The sequence below is a fragment of the Hermetia illucens genome, chromosome 3 (genome assembly GCF_905115235.1).
Source record: "Hermetia illucens chromosome 3, iHerIll2.2.curated.20191125, whole genome shotgun sequence".
In the NCBI taxonomy this organism is placed as follows: Eukaryota; Metazoa; Arthropoda; class Insecta; order Diptera; family Stratiomyidae; genus Hermetia; species Hermetia illucens.
The window spans coordinates 118,804,402-118,820,859 of NC_051851.1; the positions used below are offsets into that span (position 1 = coordinate 118,804,402).

Consider the following 16,458-nt stretch of genomic DNA (forward strand, 5'->3'; position numbering starts at 1 on the left):
GACGTTGTCACTGGATGGAGACAGCTCGAGGCAAATGTTGAAGGAAACCGAGTATGACGAAGATGAATCAATAAGAGGTGATGCCGAGAATTATGTGGCCGCGAGTAATGGAACCATAGTGATTTCAGACTCATCCTTGCCCATTAACAGTAATTACTCTACCATCATTGTATCTGAAGGAGTAGCAATGAAAACGAACAATTACAATTGATGTTGGATGTGCATTACAAAAACCAATCCAGCTACTAAGTTAGGTGAGTTCTACTGACTAAGGCAGCATTTCTAAGATTTGTTTCTGGCTCATGCTCGTGAAGGATGAATTTTCCAATTTTGCTCAGATAATGTGAGAGTAAACTACTGCAATCCCGTGAAATTCGTTTATTTTTATCATTAACAGTTTTGCTTTGAAATTGTTATTAATTACCTGAATTCAAATTACATATCCCTTGATATGTAAATTGAATTAGCCCAAACTAAGGGGTTATCAACTCAAGCAAAACACAAATATTGATGATATGTTGGGAACCCCTGGTCATGATTATGGGCGCGAACAACGTAAATATAATAAATAATTTTAGTATAAAGGCATATCTGGCGAAAAGTTGTATTCCTTGGGCGATAATTAAGGTATGAAATTTACTCAAACAGGAACGGGGCCTTTTATTTCTAGACAGACATCAACTTACATCTCACAAATTTAACTCACAATTAATCACTTTCTGTACTATATGTGTCGTTGAAAAATATTTTTTATAAAAAGTTAGCTTCTTAAACTCATATTCTTCTTAATGGCTTGGCACGCAAACTTGTCGTCCTTTAATGCCACGATCTTTGACAAAGCCGGCGTTACAAATGCAGAAATTGGGTCCTGAGCAAACCCCATTCGGACATCCGCCTGCACAATGTGGTTTGCACAGTGACGGATTGAACTCATCCTGTACATATCCTGGATTACATTTGCATGAATTTGGTCCATTGCAGACTCCATTCAAACAAGGTTGATTACAGTGCGGGGTGCATGATGTTCCCGTCTTGTCTAGTGTGTAGCCACGCTCACAAGAGCAAACATTTGGTGCAATGCAAAGACCACTCTTGCAGCCCCTAGAAATTAATTTGCGTTTAGAAATATCAAATTATAATTATTAAAGTATCTGCGCACTGCAATGATTGCCCAAAATGGACTGCAGTTAGTAATGCAAAGATTATTTATTTACCTTTCGCAGACCGGCAAACACCTATCAGCTTGTCTGGTGTAACCGGGCAAGCAAGTGCAAACTCCGGGAGCCGTGCACTTTCCATTTTCACAATTATCACATTTTGGTTTGCAGGAACCATCTGCAGCTCGTTCGTATCCATTGATGCATTGACAAGTGTTCGGCTCCGTACAGTTTCCAAACTGGCATCCAGGTTCACATTTTGGCACACAGAACTTCCTCATTGGCTCCAGAACGTAGCCTGGTTTACACTTACAACTGCGATCTGGTTGACATTCTCCATTACCGCATCCAATGGGGCAAGTCGGAATGCAGAAACCGCCCAAGTTCAGCACATGGTCCGGGAAGCACCGGCAAACGTTGGGAGCTACGCACAAGCCATTGACGCATTCATTCTTGCACACGGGGTCACATTTGGCGAAATTGTGGGGATTCCGTTCATAGCCTTCGCAACATACCTTAATACGACTCAGGGATGGATTTGATCCGTTACCGGCTGGAACTACAGACGCATCCTTCACCAGTGATGCAGTGCTGTAAGATAGAATTGTTTTCGCTACAACAAAGTCTCAATTATACTTCGCAGTTAATTTTCAGCAAAACGTGTTTGTCATTTTTTTGCTTTCCTTGTTATAGAATAGCAAATTCACCAAGGTTTGCGCTTGATTAATTCTCAGATTAGACAACTTAGCTGTAATAAGCACTAGATAAATATATTTCTACTCACGGAACTTCTTTCACACAAAATCCAGAAGGAATGGAGCTTAATGTTCTGTTGATAAACAAAAGCGTTCCGTTGCTGGTGTAGGCGTAGTGTCCAGCCTCCCCGGATATTCCTGACGTACCGTGAGTAACATTTGTGACCAGGTTCCCAGAAGCAGGATAACGAGTTTTCACTCCCAATTGAGTGAGAATTCCGGGCATGAACACAGCAGCGACGACTAACGTTATTAACACTCTCATGCTGGCGACTAGTTAGCAACTACCTCCGACCCGGCCGAATATATTGTGGAAACTGAAGATTTAAGCGTCGAACTTGAACTTGTTTTTGTTGCTGCCACAAGTCCCCAATGTGATAATTGCGATAAATCTCATGTGGAAGTGGAAGTCGATTTGTTAGATGATGAATTCGGAATGTGGGCGCCATATCTAGGCAAGCAAACAAACCATTTTCGTCGAATTTAGCAATTTTTATCTGCAACTCTGGTATCAACTTCCTCTTACTTCTAAGAAGTATGCCTATTTTCAAAGATAACGGTGGTAAGTTATGCCACCATGAGTAAGCTTCCTCATGAAAAATTAAAATAAATAGCACAAAGTTAAGCAATTAGTTTTTCTTGACTTTAGTGTGATTATTACCATAAAATGAAAATACTGCAGAACATTTCACTCCAGAAGAGTTGATAATATATTTCTAAGAAATGTTGACCTTATCGGTCGAACACAAAGAAAGTTACTTTGACATTGAAGTATTAAGTTGTTAGAAATTATAAACCCCAGTTCAGAAAGAGGACACATGAGTCACTATAGTTAGAATGACCGAGAATTAAGCAGCATTTACGATGTGCATAATGAGATGTCACTTAACGAATTGTACTTAATGCAAGCCGGCTTTAAGAGTTTAGCATATGGCGACTCCTACATCATATTTCGATTGGCATCGGAAGACATAAAACCTTCCAAGGTTGTGACTTGTACGTTACGTGACGTTTCCGTTTAATGAGGTGGACACAAGAGCCAATCACAACAAGGCATTGTTTATTGTATGGCGGGAAATCCAATTGAAGAAAAACCTTTTGACAGAACTTGCTAAAGGTGATAAAGTATTTTACGAAAAATTGCACTTTGATTTTAAAATCTCAGCAAATAAAAAGAGTAGCCGTTACGATTAACTATACGGCGGGCTATATTTTTGTTGAATTTTTGAATTCGTTTCGTTTTTTGAAATGTCATAATGAATTAACTTTTTCATAAATTTCTCTTTATTTTCTGTTTCTAGTTCATCACACAAAATTTTTGGGACAGAATTCAGCACATAAAATTGATCCTGAGGTTTTTTATATAACGTTGCATTCTCAGCACTTTCTTTGTAATTTTCAAAAGTCCATCAAGCTGATTTAATTTACCCGCCGACCTCTTCCTAAAACACCATTGAACAAGCACTGTCGTGGCCTACTTTTATTGTTCACTACTTTTCATAAACTATGATTTGAAAGAGAACATTTCTATCTCTGCACCATTTCTCGGAAAAAGATAATGACCGGAAATGCCTTTTGATAATTGAACAGAAAGGAAAGGAAGGAATGTTTAAGGCAGATCTGCACTGTTCAATTCGAGTCGTTGAGTTATACTGGTGGTCACTTTCCAGGTGCTGTTCCATATACCAGTATGCCAGAGGGAGTAACTTGCGTATCAAACCTACGAAATTGGGAATCGTGTTGATTGAAATTGAAAACCAATTTTTGACAGCGAAAATTCTTTTTCGAAATCAGTGTAGAAACAGTCGGAGAAAGTCAGTGCAGTGAATTCATGTCCTCCAGTTTTACAAACTTAATAACTTAACTTAATAATTTTTGCAAAAGTCAATAAGTAATTTGCTTAACACATAATCCTTATCCTTTTGTAACTAACATCCGTTATAGGCGAGTTTTTTTAGTAAACTGAACTCAAGAATTGCTGACCACGAAATTAACTGAATTCAGCGCAAGCGCATGCGGTATTTTTCTGGCAGAACAAAAAAACCAATTGCAGGCGCTCGTTTACAACTACCGCTTCTACAATAGCCTCTTTGATCCTAATCTCAACAGTTAATGCACTATTCAGTATCAGCATCATGAAACCATTGTTTGGTACAACAACCGCAACCCCTATCAGCCGTCTCAGAATGCCTCAAGATTCCAGGATTATTAGCAAAGCAGGCATTTTAAGAATTCCGCAAAAAGAAGTTATCGGCCACCATTCGCAAGTTGTCTACACAAGAACACAATGGAATTAACCAGTCAGTCATTGTTGTTGTTCAAATAGAATTTAAATTTGTTGTCAAAGGTCAAAACGTAGCATAGGTCCCAGGGCGAAACGTGGATTGGTACACACGATGGAGCATAAAACCTGGAAATTCCTGCTGAACCAACACCAACAGCTCTCTTACCAAATTTTATCTCCACCTCCACGTGGTGACCGCTGAGAGCTCTATCTGAACGAAAAGCTGCAGACGGAGAAGGGTGAAGGCGAGTCTCCCGCGCCTAAAAACAGGACAAATTGTACCAACTGGTCCTTCAGGTTGGGGGTTGAGTAGGGCTGACAACCCTACACGGAAAACAACTTGTTACGAAGCCACAACAGAAGCCTCGGACTGGACGGATGACACAACGATGAACCCGGAAACGACAAAGGAATAACGATTTGCGCATTTTCTTATGGAACGTGCGCTTTCTCTACTGTAGGCTGCTGATACCCTGTCCCAATAGAGGGCAGATGTAATAGCGTTACAGGAAATGCATTGGACAGCGACCTTCTTCCAGGAGAAGAGTCGCTGCACCATATATTACAGTGGGCATCCAGTAAACCATGTGCTCGGAGTAGGTCTCTTAGTCAGCCAAAAAATGAAACCTGCTGTTACCGGCTTTGAAAACATAAGTGAACGGCTATGCACTCTGCGCTCGCGAGGCAAGTTTAGAAATATAAGCCTCATTAACGTTGACGCCCCTACAGAGGAGACTGCATGGTCGGAGAAGGATAACTTCTACGAGGCAATATAACGAACTCTCGAAGCTTGTCCAAGATATGATATTAAAATCGTACTTGGGGATTTTAACAGCCAAGTAGGGAAGGATACGGTGGCTCCCATAGCTTACATGAAAATACAAATGATAACGGACTGCGGATTATTCAATTAGCAGTGTCACACGAACGACCACGTGTTGATCGAACGCGCCAACTCTCAGCCTTGATGAATGCCAATATAGACTCGGATCGTCATCTTCTTGGCATGGTGCTCCGAGCTCGAACAACAACACCACCCGGAGTCCCTTCTGACAATCAGGTGAGAGTTAACACTGAAGCCATCCACAACACAGCCCTCCGCGACACCTATAAGAGGGAAATGGATGCCTCAATAACCGCAGTCAACAGAGGACTTGGAGATGAAGCATCAACAAATGATCTTCACAATCACCTGAAGAACGTTATCCTTGATACGGCACAAACATACTTGGCCCCAGTCGCAAAAGGAGTCAGAACGGCTGGTTTGACGATGAATTAAGCTAGCAGTGGAACGGAAGAATGGCGCATACCGAGTAATGTTGCATTCTCAAAGAACGCGGGCACGCGCGGAGACTTATCACGAACTCCGTCGAGCGGAGAAGCGACTCCACAGACGAAAAAAGGATGCCTGGCAGAACCAACAAGTCTGTGAACTTGAAACGTACAGGGAGAAACCACACGAGGCGCGGAAGTTTTAAGAACAAGTCAGCAGTATGAAGCCTTATACACCTCGATTTTCATCCTGCCGAGACAAAGAGAGATATCCGATTTCCGACAGAATGGACATATTGGAGCGATGGGTTGAGTACTTTGATGAGCTACTGAACAACCAGAATATCGGCGAGTTGGAGGTCCCGCCTACTGAAGACGACGGATAAACTCTGCCACCACCAAGCATAGGAGAAACAGTTCGGCCAATTCATCGGCTAAAATGTCATAAGTCGCCAGGAGCCGATGGAATTACAGCCGAATTGGTTAAATATGGAGGCGACCAGATACATGAAGTGGTTCATCAACTGATGCTCAAGGTGTGGGACAGCGAATGAATGCCTGACGATTGGCAACGAGGCATTATCTGTTTGATACATACAAAGGGAGATATCACACAGTGCAGCAATTATAGAGGTATCACGTTGCTGAGTACCATCTATAAGATATTCTCCGCTATCTTTCTAAGCCGGATAGCCCCATACGCCCAGAGTATCATTGGCCTATACCAAAGAGGCTTCACTCCAGGCAAATCAGCAACAGATCAGATTTCCTCTGTGCGGCAGGCGATGGAAAAACTGTTGGAATATGGACATCAGTTGCACCATCTATTCATCGACTTTAAAGCCTCCTATGATAGCATAGCCACGGTAAAACCGAGTACGCTTCGGTATCCCGACGAAATTGATAAGACTGACTAGGCTGATCCAGACCAGTGTGCGAGGCCAGATAAAAATAGCTGGATCACTTTCGAGACCATTCGACATCAACAACGATCTACGACAAGGGGACGTCATATCATGCGTCCTCTTTAACCTGGCCCTCGAGAAAGTGATCCGTGATGCTGAGGTAGATGCAAGGGGTACGATCCTCTTTAAGTCCACCCAACTACTGGCCTATGCTGACGATATCGACATCATGGGAAGAACCACCCGAGACGTACAAACTGCCTTCATCCAGATCGAGCAGGCGGCGTGAGATCTTGCGCTGCACATCAATGAAGGCAAGATAAAATATATGGTGGCAACGTCAGCACCGAAAACCAATCATCTAACGACATCAAACCGCACTGTTCAAACAGGAAGAATAAAGATAGGAGACTCCAACTTTCTACTACTTCTTTCTACTACTATCTAGGGTCGAAAATCACAACCGATAGCAGCTACGATGATGAAATCCGCGCACGGTTGTTGTCAGCCAACAGAGCCTATTTCAGCTTACAAAAACTGTTACGCTCGAAACATCTCACCATAGGGTCAAAGCTCTTACTGTACAAGACTATGATCTTGCCAGTCCTCATGTATTCCTCGAAGACTTGGGTTCTTAGCAAGAATAATTGCGAACTCTTGGCCGCGTTCGAGAGAAGAATCCTCCGAAGAATTTTTGGTCCCCTATATGAGGATGGACGATTCCATAGCCTACATAAGGACGAAATCTATGAGCGATACCATGACCGTCAGGTTGTGGATAAAATCCGGCCCAATAGGTTATGGTAGGCGGGTCACTTAATCCGTATGGATGAGCACGATCCCACCCGGAAAGTATATAAGGGCAATATCTATCGTAGAAACAGAAGATGAGGCAGAACCTGCCCAAGATGGAGCGATGGCGTAGGTCAGGACGTCAGACAGCTTTTTTCTTATTAAGGCAGGCCTAGACCAGATACCGGTTGTTGCGCCGTTGATGAAGATGGAAACTATACTAGTGCTGAAAAACAGGATGCATTCAACTTCGTTGGAGTTATTTTGCCGCATGCCGTATGCAACATCTGCAACGTAGTTATTCTGGGTATCTTCTATAATATTATAATAAAATGTATGTGAAATATAATGGGTTATGGCACCTTTCTCTTAATATATGATTTATCAGTACACATGGTTAGGCTGAGATATAAAAGTGGATACACGGAGAATGTTCAACGGGAGGTCTACATTCGTGTAAAAGACGCCGAATTATTCGTCTAGGTAATATGATATTTCATGATTAGCTCAATGTTATTTAATTGAAAGAAATATGTGAAAATATATGTTGACCGTACTTTCCTTACTTTATAGGATTCTATATAGCGAGAGTTGTATCCATGGAGATTATCCATATGCGGGAGCGTTATCTTGGTAAAACGCCATTCCAGCTCGAAGTTTGCCGGCCCTTTTTCCTTAATCGCTTCTTGTATTCTTTTTATTTGTTATGCGTAGTAAGAGCCCGCAATGGTCCACAAATTTATCATAATTATTTCTTGACCGTCCCAGAAAGTGTATGCCGATTTGAATGCTTTGAATTTTTTCGGAGTCGATGCTGAGGCCCGTTATACACTAGTTTTCGTTTCAGGACCAAAATGGTGAATCCAGGTTTTATCCATGGTAATGAAAGGTGACAAAAAATTTTTCTGACTCGCTTGAAACTTTTCGACATTCTCCTTCGAAATGTTTTTGCTGGTAAGGTAACCTAACGTGCAAAGTTTTTCTCATGTATAATTTGTTCACAAGGATTCTTTGTACGCTTCCTTATGAGGTCCCTATACCTCAGCTATATACCTAATTGCCACTTTTCGATTACATTCACGTTCTATGTAGAGAGGGGCGTGGATGGGTGTCGTTCGCTATGTTGATTTTTCGTAGAAGTTTCGCCCCACTTAAACTTCTTGATCCAGCGTACAACTGTGGAATATGGAGGAGAAGGGTTCCACAATGTCTCCCGCTATATATATATATAGTTCAAAAAGCCCACGGACCCTCTTCCCGCCCAACCGGACCGAGGGGCGACCAACCTAAGGATGGGCTGAAGGCAACATCCAAAGGCCCGCATCACAGCGATGATGCGTTTTAACGCAAAGTGTGTGCAACCATGCGAAAATGTATTGCTACATCCCGATTGTCGCAAACACTTCAGCCAATGACGCGGAGGTCCTACACTACAGAGACATGGATCTTATATTGAAGACAGTGCGGATCAAGACTGAAATCCATTAGGTCAGATTGTTACCGGACAGGACTCTTCGGACTATAGCACAGGTTGCAAGGATAACTGCTTTTTGCATCTCCATGTATAGTCCAGCCCTAAGATCGAGCGTTTTCAGCGCTTTATGTAAGTTCTGCGGGACTAATCCCGTCGCTGAAATTATTACTGGGACTACTTGGATCTTTTGTAGTCTCCAAGTCTGCTTAATATCATCTGCCAAGGGGCCGTAGTTCCGGATTTTTTCGTGCTGTTTTTCAACAGTGTTCCGGTCCAACGGTACGGCTACATCGATTATAAAGCACGCTCGTTCTTCCTTCAGAAGCAGAACTAGATCGGGTCTGTTATGATTAACACTGTGGTCGGTGGCAATAGTGTGGTCCCACAGTAGTTTGACCCGATCATTTTCCAAGATTCTCTACGGAGTATACTTATAGTAAGGATGGTAGGTTGCCACTAAGTTATACTTCAACGCAAGGTTTTGATGGAGAATCTTGCAGACGGAGTTATGACGATTGGTGTACTCGGTACCGCTCAACATCCTGCACGCAGATGTTATGTGCTGGATGGTCTCCTCTTCACAGTTGCATAACCTACAACTGGAGTTGGTGATTGAGGAGTCGTGAAGAATGTACCGTTTATAATTTTTTGTTGGGAGCGAAGCATCCTGAATTGAAGTTAGGAATGCTTCGGTCTCATAGAAAAGTACACCATTTGTCAACCATTTGTTGGAGGCTTCAATGTCAATGCCTGACAACAACAAATTTTTTATATGACCTCCGTGAATGGGTTTCTCTTTCCACATGTCGATCTTCTGTTGGACTGAAGTAACATTCGACATGGGATCCCATTCTCTGCTTCTCAAGTTCAAAGGAGATAATTTATTATCTGCAATGACGGTAGCCTGATGTATTTGGCTAGAGGATTGTTTCTCATAGAAAAACTCACGAAGAGAATGCACTTGATTGTAGTGCAACGTTTTTAAATCAAGTACCCCCCTTCCTCCCTGATGACGTGGGATAGTGATCCTCAATTTTTCGGCAGCTCTATTGTGCATGTTGTTGTTTGCAAGAACTACCCTTACCCGTCTATTGACAGATTCTAAATCAGTATTACTCCACTGTATCACACCGAAAGTGTATAGAAGGACGGGAATGGCAAAGGTGTTGATTGCCATGATTTTATTTTTCCCGTACAGCTCAGTTTTAAGGACAAGATCCAGACGCCGCTCAAATTCCCCCAGCAACTTAGATTTAATTATTGCTACAGCAGGTGTTGTTGCTTGCAATATGCCGAGGTATTTGTAGACGTCGTCCGAATCCATGCCCTCAATTCGGATGTTATTTTGGCTGTATCCTTCATTGTCGGTGTGTTTTCCCCGAACAATTGTTTTTATGCGACATTTCTCCAAACCCAACTGCATGCCGATATCCCTGCTGAACTGGATGGTGATGTCCAGCAAGGAGCGAAGTTGGTTCTCGTCTTTGGCATACAATTTGATGTCGTCAATGTACATTAAATGGCTCAATGTATATTTCGACAATATGCCATGCTTGACTTGGAACCCGTATTTGCTTTCATGCAAAAGATGGGATAGCGGATTCAAAGCCAAACAAAACCACAGTGGGCTTAGAGAGTCGCCTTGGAAAATGCCACGCCTGATTGGTATCTCTCCTGATGTTTGCGAAGATACCGATAGCTTCGTGCTCCAATTCTTCATTACTGTTCTCAGTAGAAGAACAACATTCGGGTTGATTTTATACAAGCGTAACACTTGTAGTAACCACGAATGTGATATGGAGTCAAAGGCTGATTTATAATCGATGTAGGCTGTCGAGATGTTTCGTTTTTGGTGGACAGCCTGCTTTACAGCTACCGTATCGATTATAAGCTGTTCTTTGCAGCCTCGGGAGCCTTTTGCGCATCCTTTTTGCTCCTCAGCTATCAATTTATGAACATCAAGATGTTTTGAGATGTTCGCGCACAGAACTGAAGTGAAGACCTTGTAGATGGTAGGAAGACAAGTAATTGGTCGACATTTTGAAGGGCAAGAGACACCCTGTTCCTTGGGGATGAGGAAAGTTATCCCCTTGGTGAAAAACGGTGGAACTAAATCAGGATCGGCAATCATCTGATTAAATTGATTTGCCAATATCCTGTGAGTGCTCTTGAACCGCTTCAGCCAGAAGTTGTGAATCTTGTCAACTCCTGGCGCCTTCCAGTTACCTGCCTTGTCAAGGACTGTTTTAACGTCGACTTCAGTTACGTCAGGCATGGTCATTTCGGGGAGGGCCTCGCATGAACGCATAAGGTGTGGGAGCCACGCTGCTTCTAAATTGCAACGACTGGATTCGCTCCAAACACTTCTCCAGAAGTCTTCTGCCTGATCCAGATTGAGGTTACTTTCCCTACCTGAGTTGATGAGATTTTTGTAGAATCCTCGTTGGTTCTGGAAGAACAAGGTGTTGTCTGTCCTTCGCTGAAAGCTTTTCTGATACCTACGGATGCGATTGGAGCATACCGCAAGTTTCTGCTTCAGCACCTCGAGGATTTCTTCGATTGTCGTATCATTGGACAGATGGTAGTTTCCAATGATGTTCGCAACGCATCTGTGCACTCTTGGTGATGGATTTCCAAGGAGTGCTTGCGTCACACGACCAATCTCCTTTCTCAACTTTTCGACTCTTTTGTTGAGTCGAAACACCCAGAACGGCAAAGTCCTTCTGCGCATACCTCTGTTATTCGCTCTAAGATGTTGGTTATGGAGACGAATAACCGTGGCAGCTGCAACGTAGATCAGGCTGTGAACCTCTGTAGCAGTAATCTCGCTAGCCAAACGATCAGCCAAAATTCTGTCAACGGCAGCAATGATGTTAGTAGTTGCCGAAGTAAACTTCAGTTTTGGGATCCTTGGCCTAGCGTCTGGGAGAATCTCAGCATACTCTGTGAATGCGACCTGGAATGCGGTCAAAGCCTCATTATAAATTGGGTCGACATCCCCAGTTACTAAGCTTCTCCTGACTACTGGATTCATGGAGTGCCTTACAGGTGGAGTACTTGTGTTACTCCTTTGACTAGTTCGGTAATTTGATGACTCCAGCCCGAGCTCAAGTGAAACCTCTTGGAAGATTTGTTGCCTAGTTGGTAAGGCAACTCGGTTGTTATTCACGATCACTCGGTACTGGTTGACGACGTTCTGTTCCGGAACATGACTTAGCTCCGGAAATCGGGTTATGAACGCGTCATGTAGTCGATGTCTGTACCCTGATGGATTCCGTTCCAAATCCGTGACACGGTAATAGGCGCGGACGATAAATTCGTTAAGCTGGTTCGTCCAAACCATACGACGCCTAGGTCTCCCGTCCCTGGTGGTTGACGGCATAACCGCCAAAACATCCAAGGGCGAAGAGCCGCTCTGATGTTGGTGAACGACCCTTAACCGTGTTGGGTACTGTCTTCGTGTCCCTGGGGTCCCATTTAAAGAATTTAAACCAAAGTCCCCAATTTTATTCCCACGAGTAATGGGGAACCAGTCAGCCCTGCAACAGAGCCCCAATGTTGCAATGCCCCATGGTTACCTCCAAAGGTAGGGAAGGTATTTGGAGGGGAGCCGCTGAAATACAGTGTAACGTCACTGCAATTCATCCGATAGGCGCGGCGATCCCTTCACCCCGGATTACGGATTTGTCAAGGAGGTTTACTCCCCCTGAACGGGAAGAATCGGTAAGGGAGGACGAACACAAAGGGAAACGTTCTGCTTGTCCGCGGCTACTTATTTACAAGATTAACTTGCGATATTCGTAGCTGACCCGGTGGGTCATGTCATTATCCGCAACCCATGACACGCGCCTGGTCGCATGCAGCTCTGCGTTTGCAACTCAGGTGAGGATAAACCTGGTACGCCAGGGTATATATATATATATATATATATATATATATATATATATATATATATATATATATATATGTGTTTTTGGTAGTTGTGATTTTTTATTCAGACTGGGTTGATGATAATAATCGTTGGCGCGAAAATCCTATTCAATCAGAACCTTGAAGCATGTTAGAGAACTTCATTTAACACCGTAACGGTACACTACAGGGCTACTGTACTTTATGGGTGGCGATGTGGTTAGCATGGCGTTAGTCCATGGTTATTTCACTGATTTGAGTTAGGTATTTACTGACAGCTAAGTCGACTAGTATGCAATATCCAGCCACAATACAAATCCCTGTGCCACCTGTAAGATTTGATCCGCCCCCTTCGGCTATGACAGCCTAGCGCTCTAACTACTAAGCAGAGGTTTTGACAACTGTTCTTATTTCGTTTGTCTCAAATGAATGTAGCTCCTTGGGGTCGTGTTTCGTACTCTCTTTATGTATATGATTTGGAGGCAAAGCAAGAAAAAATTCATGTGTGAAAATAACAGATTATCATCACGTTTGGATCACCCTTTTTAAGGTTTTGTGTGAAACAAAACCTTATTAGAATGGTGTTAAGGTTTTGTGTGAAACAAAACCTTATTAGAATGGTGACGGTGTCTGTCTGTCCGTCTGTCCGTCTGTCTGTCTGTCTGTCTGTCTGTCTGTCTGTCTGTCTGTCTGTCTGTCACACCCGATTTATTCGGAAACGGCTAGACCGATTGTCACGAAAATTGGTGAGAGTATGTAATCTGGTGATCCCTTTACATGCAGTAAGTGGCGCCATCTTGCGTTAAGTTTAAGGGGGGGCTCTCCGTACATGTGAATGGAGGGTGCAAATTTTTTTTTCACAGAATGTAGCCAAGTAGGGTATCAAATGAAAGGTCTCAATTAGTACTTTCCGAATCTGGTTCAATATTTGATATTAGATGAAACATAGGGGAGTAAGGGTTGAAAATATGACCCACAAAAAGTGTAACAGGTCTCGTTCTCAGAACCTATCCAACCGAAAAATCTGGAAAAAATCACAGTGGTGCATTTCTACGAGATCTAGGCCTCAAAATATATCCGGTTCCGATATCTGAACAAATAAAGTTAATAATAGTATATTTCCACATTTTAGAAATTTACCCGGCACCCCCCCTTATGTTCATCCCAGAAATACAAAATTTGGCATGAGTATAACGAAGAATATAATGCACAGTTTGGTCAAGTTTGAAGAAAATCCAACTATTATTAACAAAGTTATTGGGGGTGAAACTTTACAATTTTTTGTGAATTTCGTGCACTCTACAACCTGCATGACGTCATCATCACATATCAATTCGTCAATACCACAACGAAATGAGTTCTTATGAATTGGGTCGCAGAGAATTATTTTCTTTTAGTTTTTTAGTTATTTGTCAGCCAGACATGTGTGTATGTAGGTATATAATATATGCGTGCTAATGAACTTTGCGGGTAGTGCCTAATTCAAATAGATATAAGAAGTAAATTGGAAATATGGGTACGATCAATTTATATACGTGCATATATGTGTACAGTATTCGGTAATAGGCAGTTTGTTTGTTTAGGGTGAGCGTGATATCTATGGCTGTAATGTGTACGTATGTCTCGTAGTTTGGAAAAATATGAAGGATTATGTTGGATTTGTAGCTATATACGGACAGAAAAATGTGCGTTGAAGTTTCTCACATAAGATGAACACAAAACCTTTATACCCGAAGCGCGAGCTTCCGGTATTCCGACTTGTTTTATTTTGTCCTACCGAAAAATTTACATTATCAGTTCTTAAGAGAAAGGCGAGAGTAAGACTCAGACTAAGCAACCAATTATTTTAAAAATTCTCCCAATTCGTCTGTAAAGAAGATAATAGAGTTGTGTTAAATTGAAAGGATATTTACCTACTACTCTTTGAAACTTTCTAACCTATTTTGATCATATTCTTGTTGCAATTAAAATATACATGTACACACTTGGCGCTTCAGGTATGAACAATTTTATTGGTTTTTTGTTTTGCTACACTTATATATAGCTCACAGTGTTTATACCTTGAATATATCCGATCTTCAATTCGATGTGGTACTGACATTTTGTCTCTTTGGGGGTAATTATTGGACTCGAAATTTTGTTAATAATAATCGGATTTCCACCGAAATTCTTGTTTGTTTCAACAAAACCTTAAAAGCAAAACAGAAGCAATTCCCAATTTTTTAAAACATTTTACTTTTGAATCATAGTTACATTATTGAAGGATTCATCTCATAAAAAACAGTTAGTACCTTGAAAATTTTTCGTTCAACTGAAACTTGCTATTCGTTCTACTAGTAACATATCTTATCCTAAGTGCTTAATTCCACAGATACTTTTCGTATCATCAGCTATGTGGCATCTAAGCCTTTTACATTTTCCAAAGATATTCCTTCCGTATCCTCCTTTGCAGTTGCAAGTATTTGGTGCCACGCAGTATCCGTTTGTACATCCACTAGAAACCATTTGATGAATTTACAAAATTATTTCTGTGTTGAAAACATTGGTATTATGTCTGACACTTACCCGTCACAAATCGGCTGGCATGACTCACCAATCCTTTCGTATCCTTCATGACATTTGCAGACACCAGGTGCAATGCAAAATCCATTCAAGCAACGAGTACATACTGGAATGCATTTGTTTCTTTTCAGGTCCCAGGTGTAACCCGGGTCGCAGCTGCAAACCTCGTTGATAACGCATTTACCGTTTTCACAACTAAAAACACGAAAATCTGAATATTTGAGTTGAAACACTTTTTTGTATTCAAAGAGACCTGGTACAGTTCGCTTGACAAACATCATCTTGGAGGCGATAACCTGGATTACAAGCACAAATACCAGGACTAATACAGCGACCATTCAAACAATTAAGCGGGCAGATGGGGTCGCATTCTCCCGTTTCAAGGTTTTCTTTAAATCCACGAATACAGGAGCATCGTCCAGGTGAGGAGCAATACCTATTGAGACCACAGCTTCCATGACAAATTGGGAGACAAAATTTCCTGAAGGGATCCAAAATATGGCGCGGATGACAAGTGCACATGCCGTTGGAATCACACACTCCATTCAGGCATGATATTGGGCACGTGGGCACACATTGGTCATCATGACTTCGAATATGATCGTCAAAACAGTTGCAAACATTGGGAGACACGCAGAATCCGTTTTCACAGCCATAAGGACAGTCAGGTATGCATTTTTTGGTATCGTATTCGTAAGGTTTGTACCCTTTGCAGCATACTTCAATCAGAACGGTCGCCGAATCGGAAGGACTCCCATCGTTGTTTGGATTTGCAGGACTTTTGAGGGGTTTAAAGATTTTAATATTGTTAGATATCTTCCTTGAATTATGAAACTCACACTCTTTTCGTGCACTTTCCTGCCAACGTGTCATTGTATTCTCGAGCCCAGATTTCCTTCAACTCGGCCGAGCGTGAAGAACTGCCATAGCAACTTGTGAAAGTAATAATAACAACGAAAAAAGCTAATGTAATCACTTGGGCTTGCATTTTGAACTGACGGCATCCATTGATATTTCAATAGGCTTCACCACTACTTTTTGCTTCAATCTTTATGAAAACCGGAAATATTGTGATAAAACAATTGTTATACTAAGAAGCAACCAAAGTGTGGGAATCTGCTCTCGAGTAGGCAAATTTTTTACTCTGATATGAATAACAAAAGCAACAAATTGACTGATAACCCTGAATATTCGGTATTTTATCAAAACTGGAAGAAGTTTGTTTGCAATGTTGTTTTAACTTTAGAAGTTCTTGTTATTTTTTTTTTTTGATGAAGTTTTGTACATGATATGGCATTGATATGGTAGCGTTAATATTTTGTTGATTTGTTTTGCAATAACAGTTGAC

At 41.8% G+C, this 16,458-nt stretch overlaps 1 protein-coding gene across 1 annotated transcript; it reads right to left on the bottom strand.

Annotated features, from left to right (window-relative positions):
• Positions 1-363: 363 nt before the first annotated feature.
• Positions 364-16,113, bottom strand: LOC119652117 (fibrillin-2-like). The gene is made up of 8 exons (XM_038056058.1): positions 15,950-16,113; positions 15,364-15,888; positions 15,114-15,305; positions 14,897-15,042; positions 14,609-14,737; positions 1,942-2,191; positions 1,215-1,748; positions 364-1,101 (listed from the first exon to the last, which is right to left on the bottom strand). Exons 1-8 carry the CDS (start codon positions 16,096-16,098, stop codon positions 786-788), a joined length of 2,241 nt encoding a protein of 746 aa, XP_037911986.1. The 5' UTR covers positions 16,099-16,113; the 3' UTR covers positions 364-785.
• Positions 16,114-16,458: the final 345 nt, after the last annotated feature.

Coding starts and splice junctions, on each gene's coding strand:
- LOC119652117 (XM_038056058.1), bottom strand. CDS start 16,098: ATGCAAGCCCAAGTGATTACATTAGCTTTTTTCGTTGTTATTATTACT. Junction 15,306..15,363: donor TGTCAAGCGAACTGTACCAG/GTCTCTTTGAAT, acceptor TCGTGTTTTTAG/TTGTGAAAACGGTAAATGCG. Junction 14,738..14,896: donor TGGAATTAAGCACTTAGGAT/AAGATATGTTAC, acceptor TTTGCTTTTAAG/GTTTTGTTGAAACAAACAAG.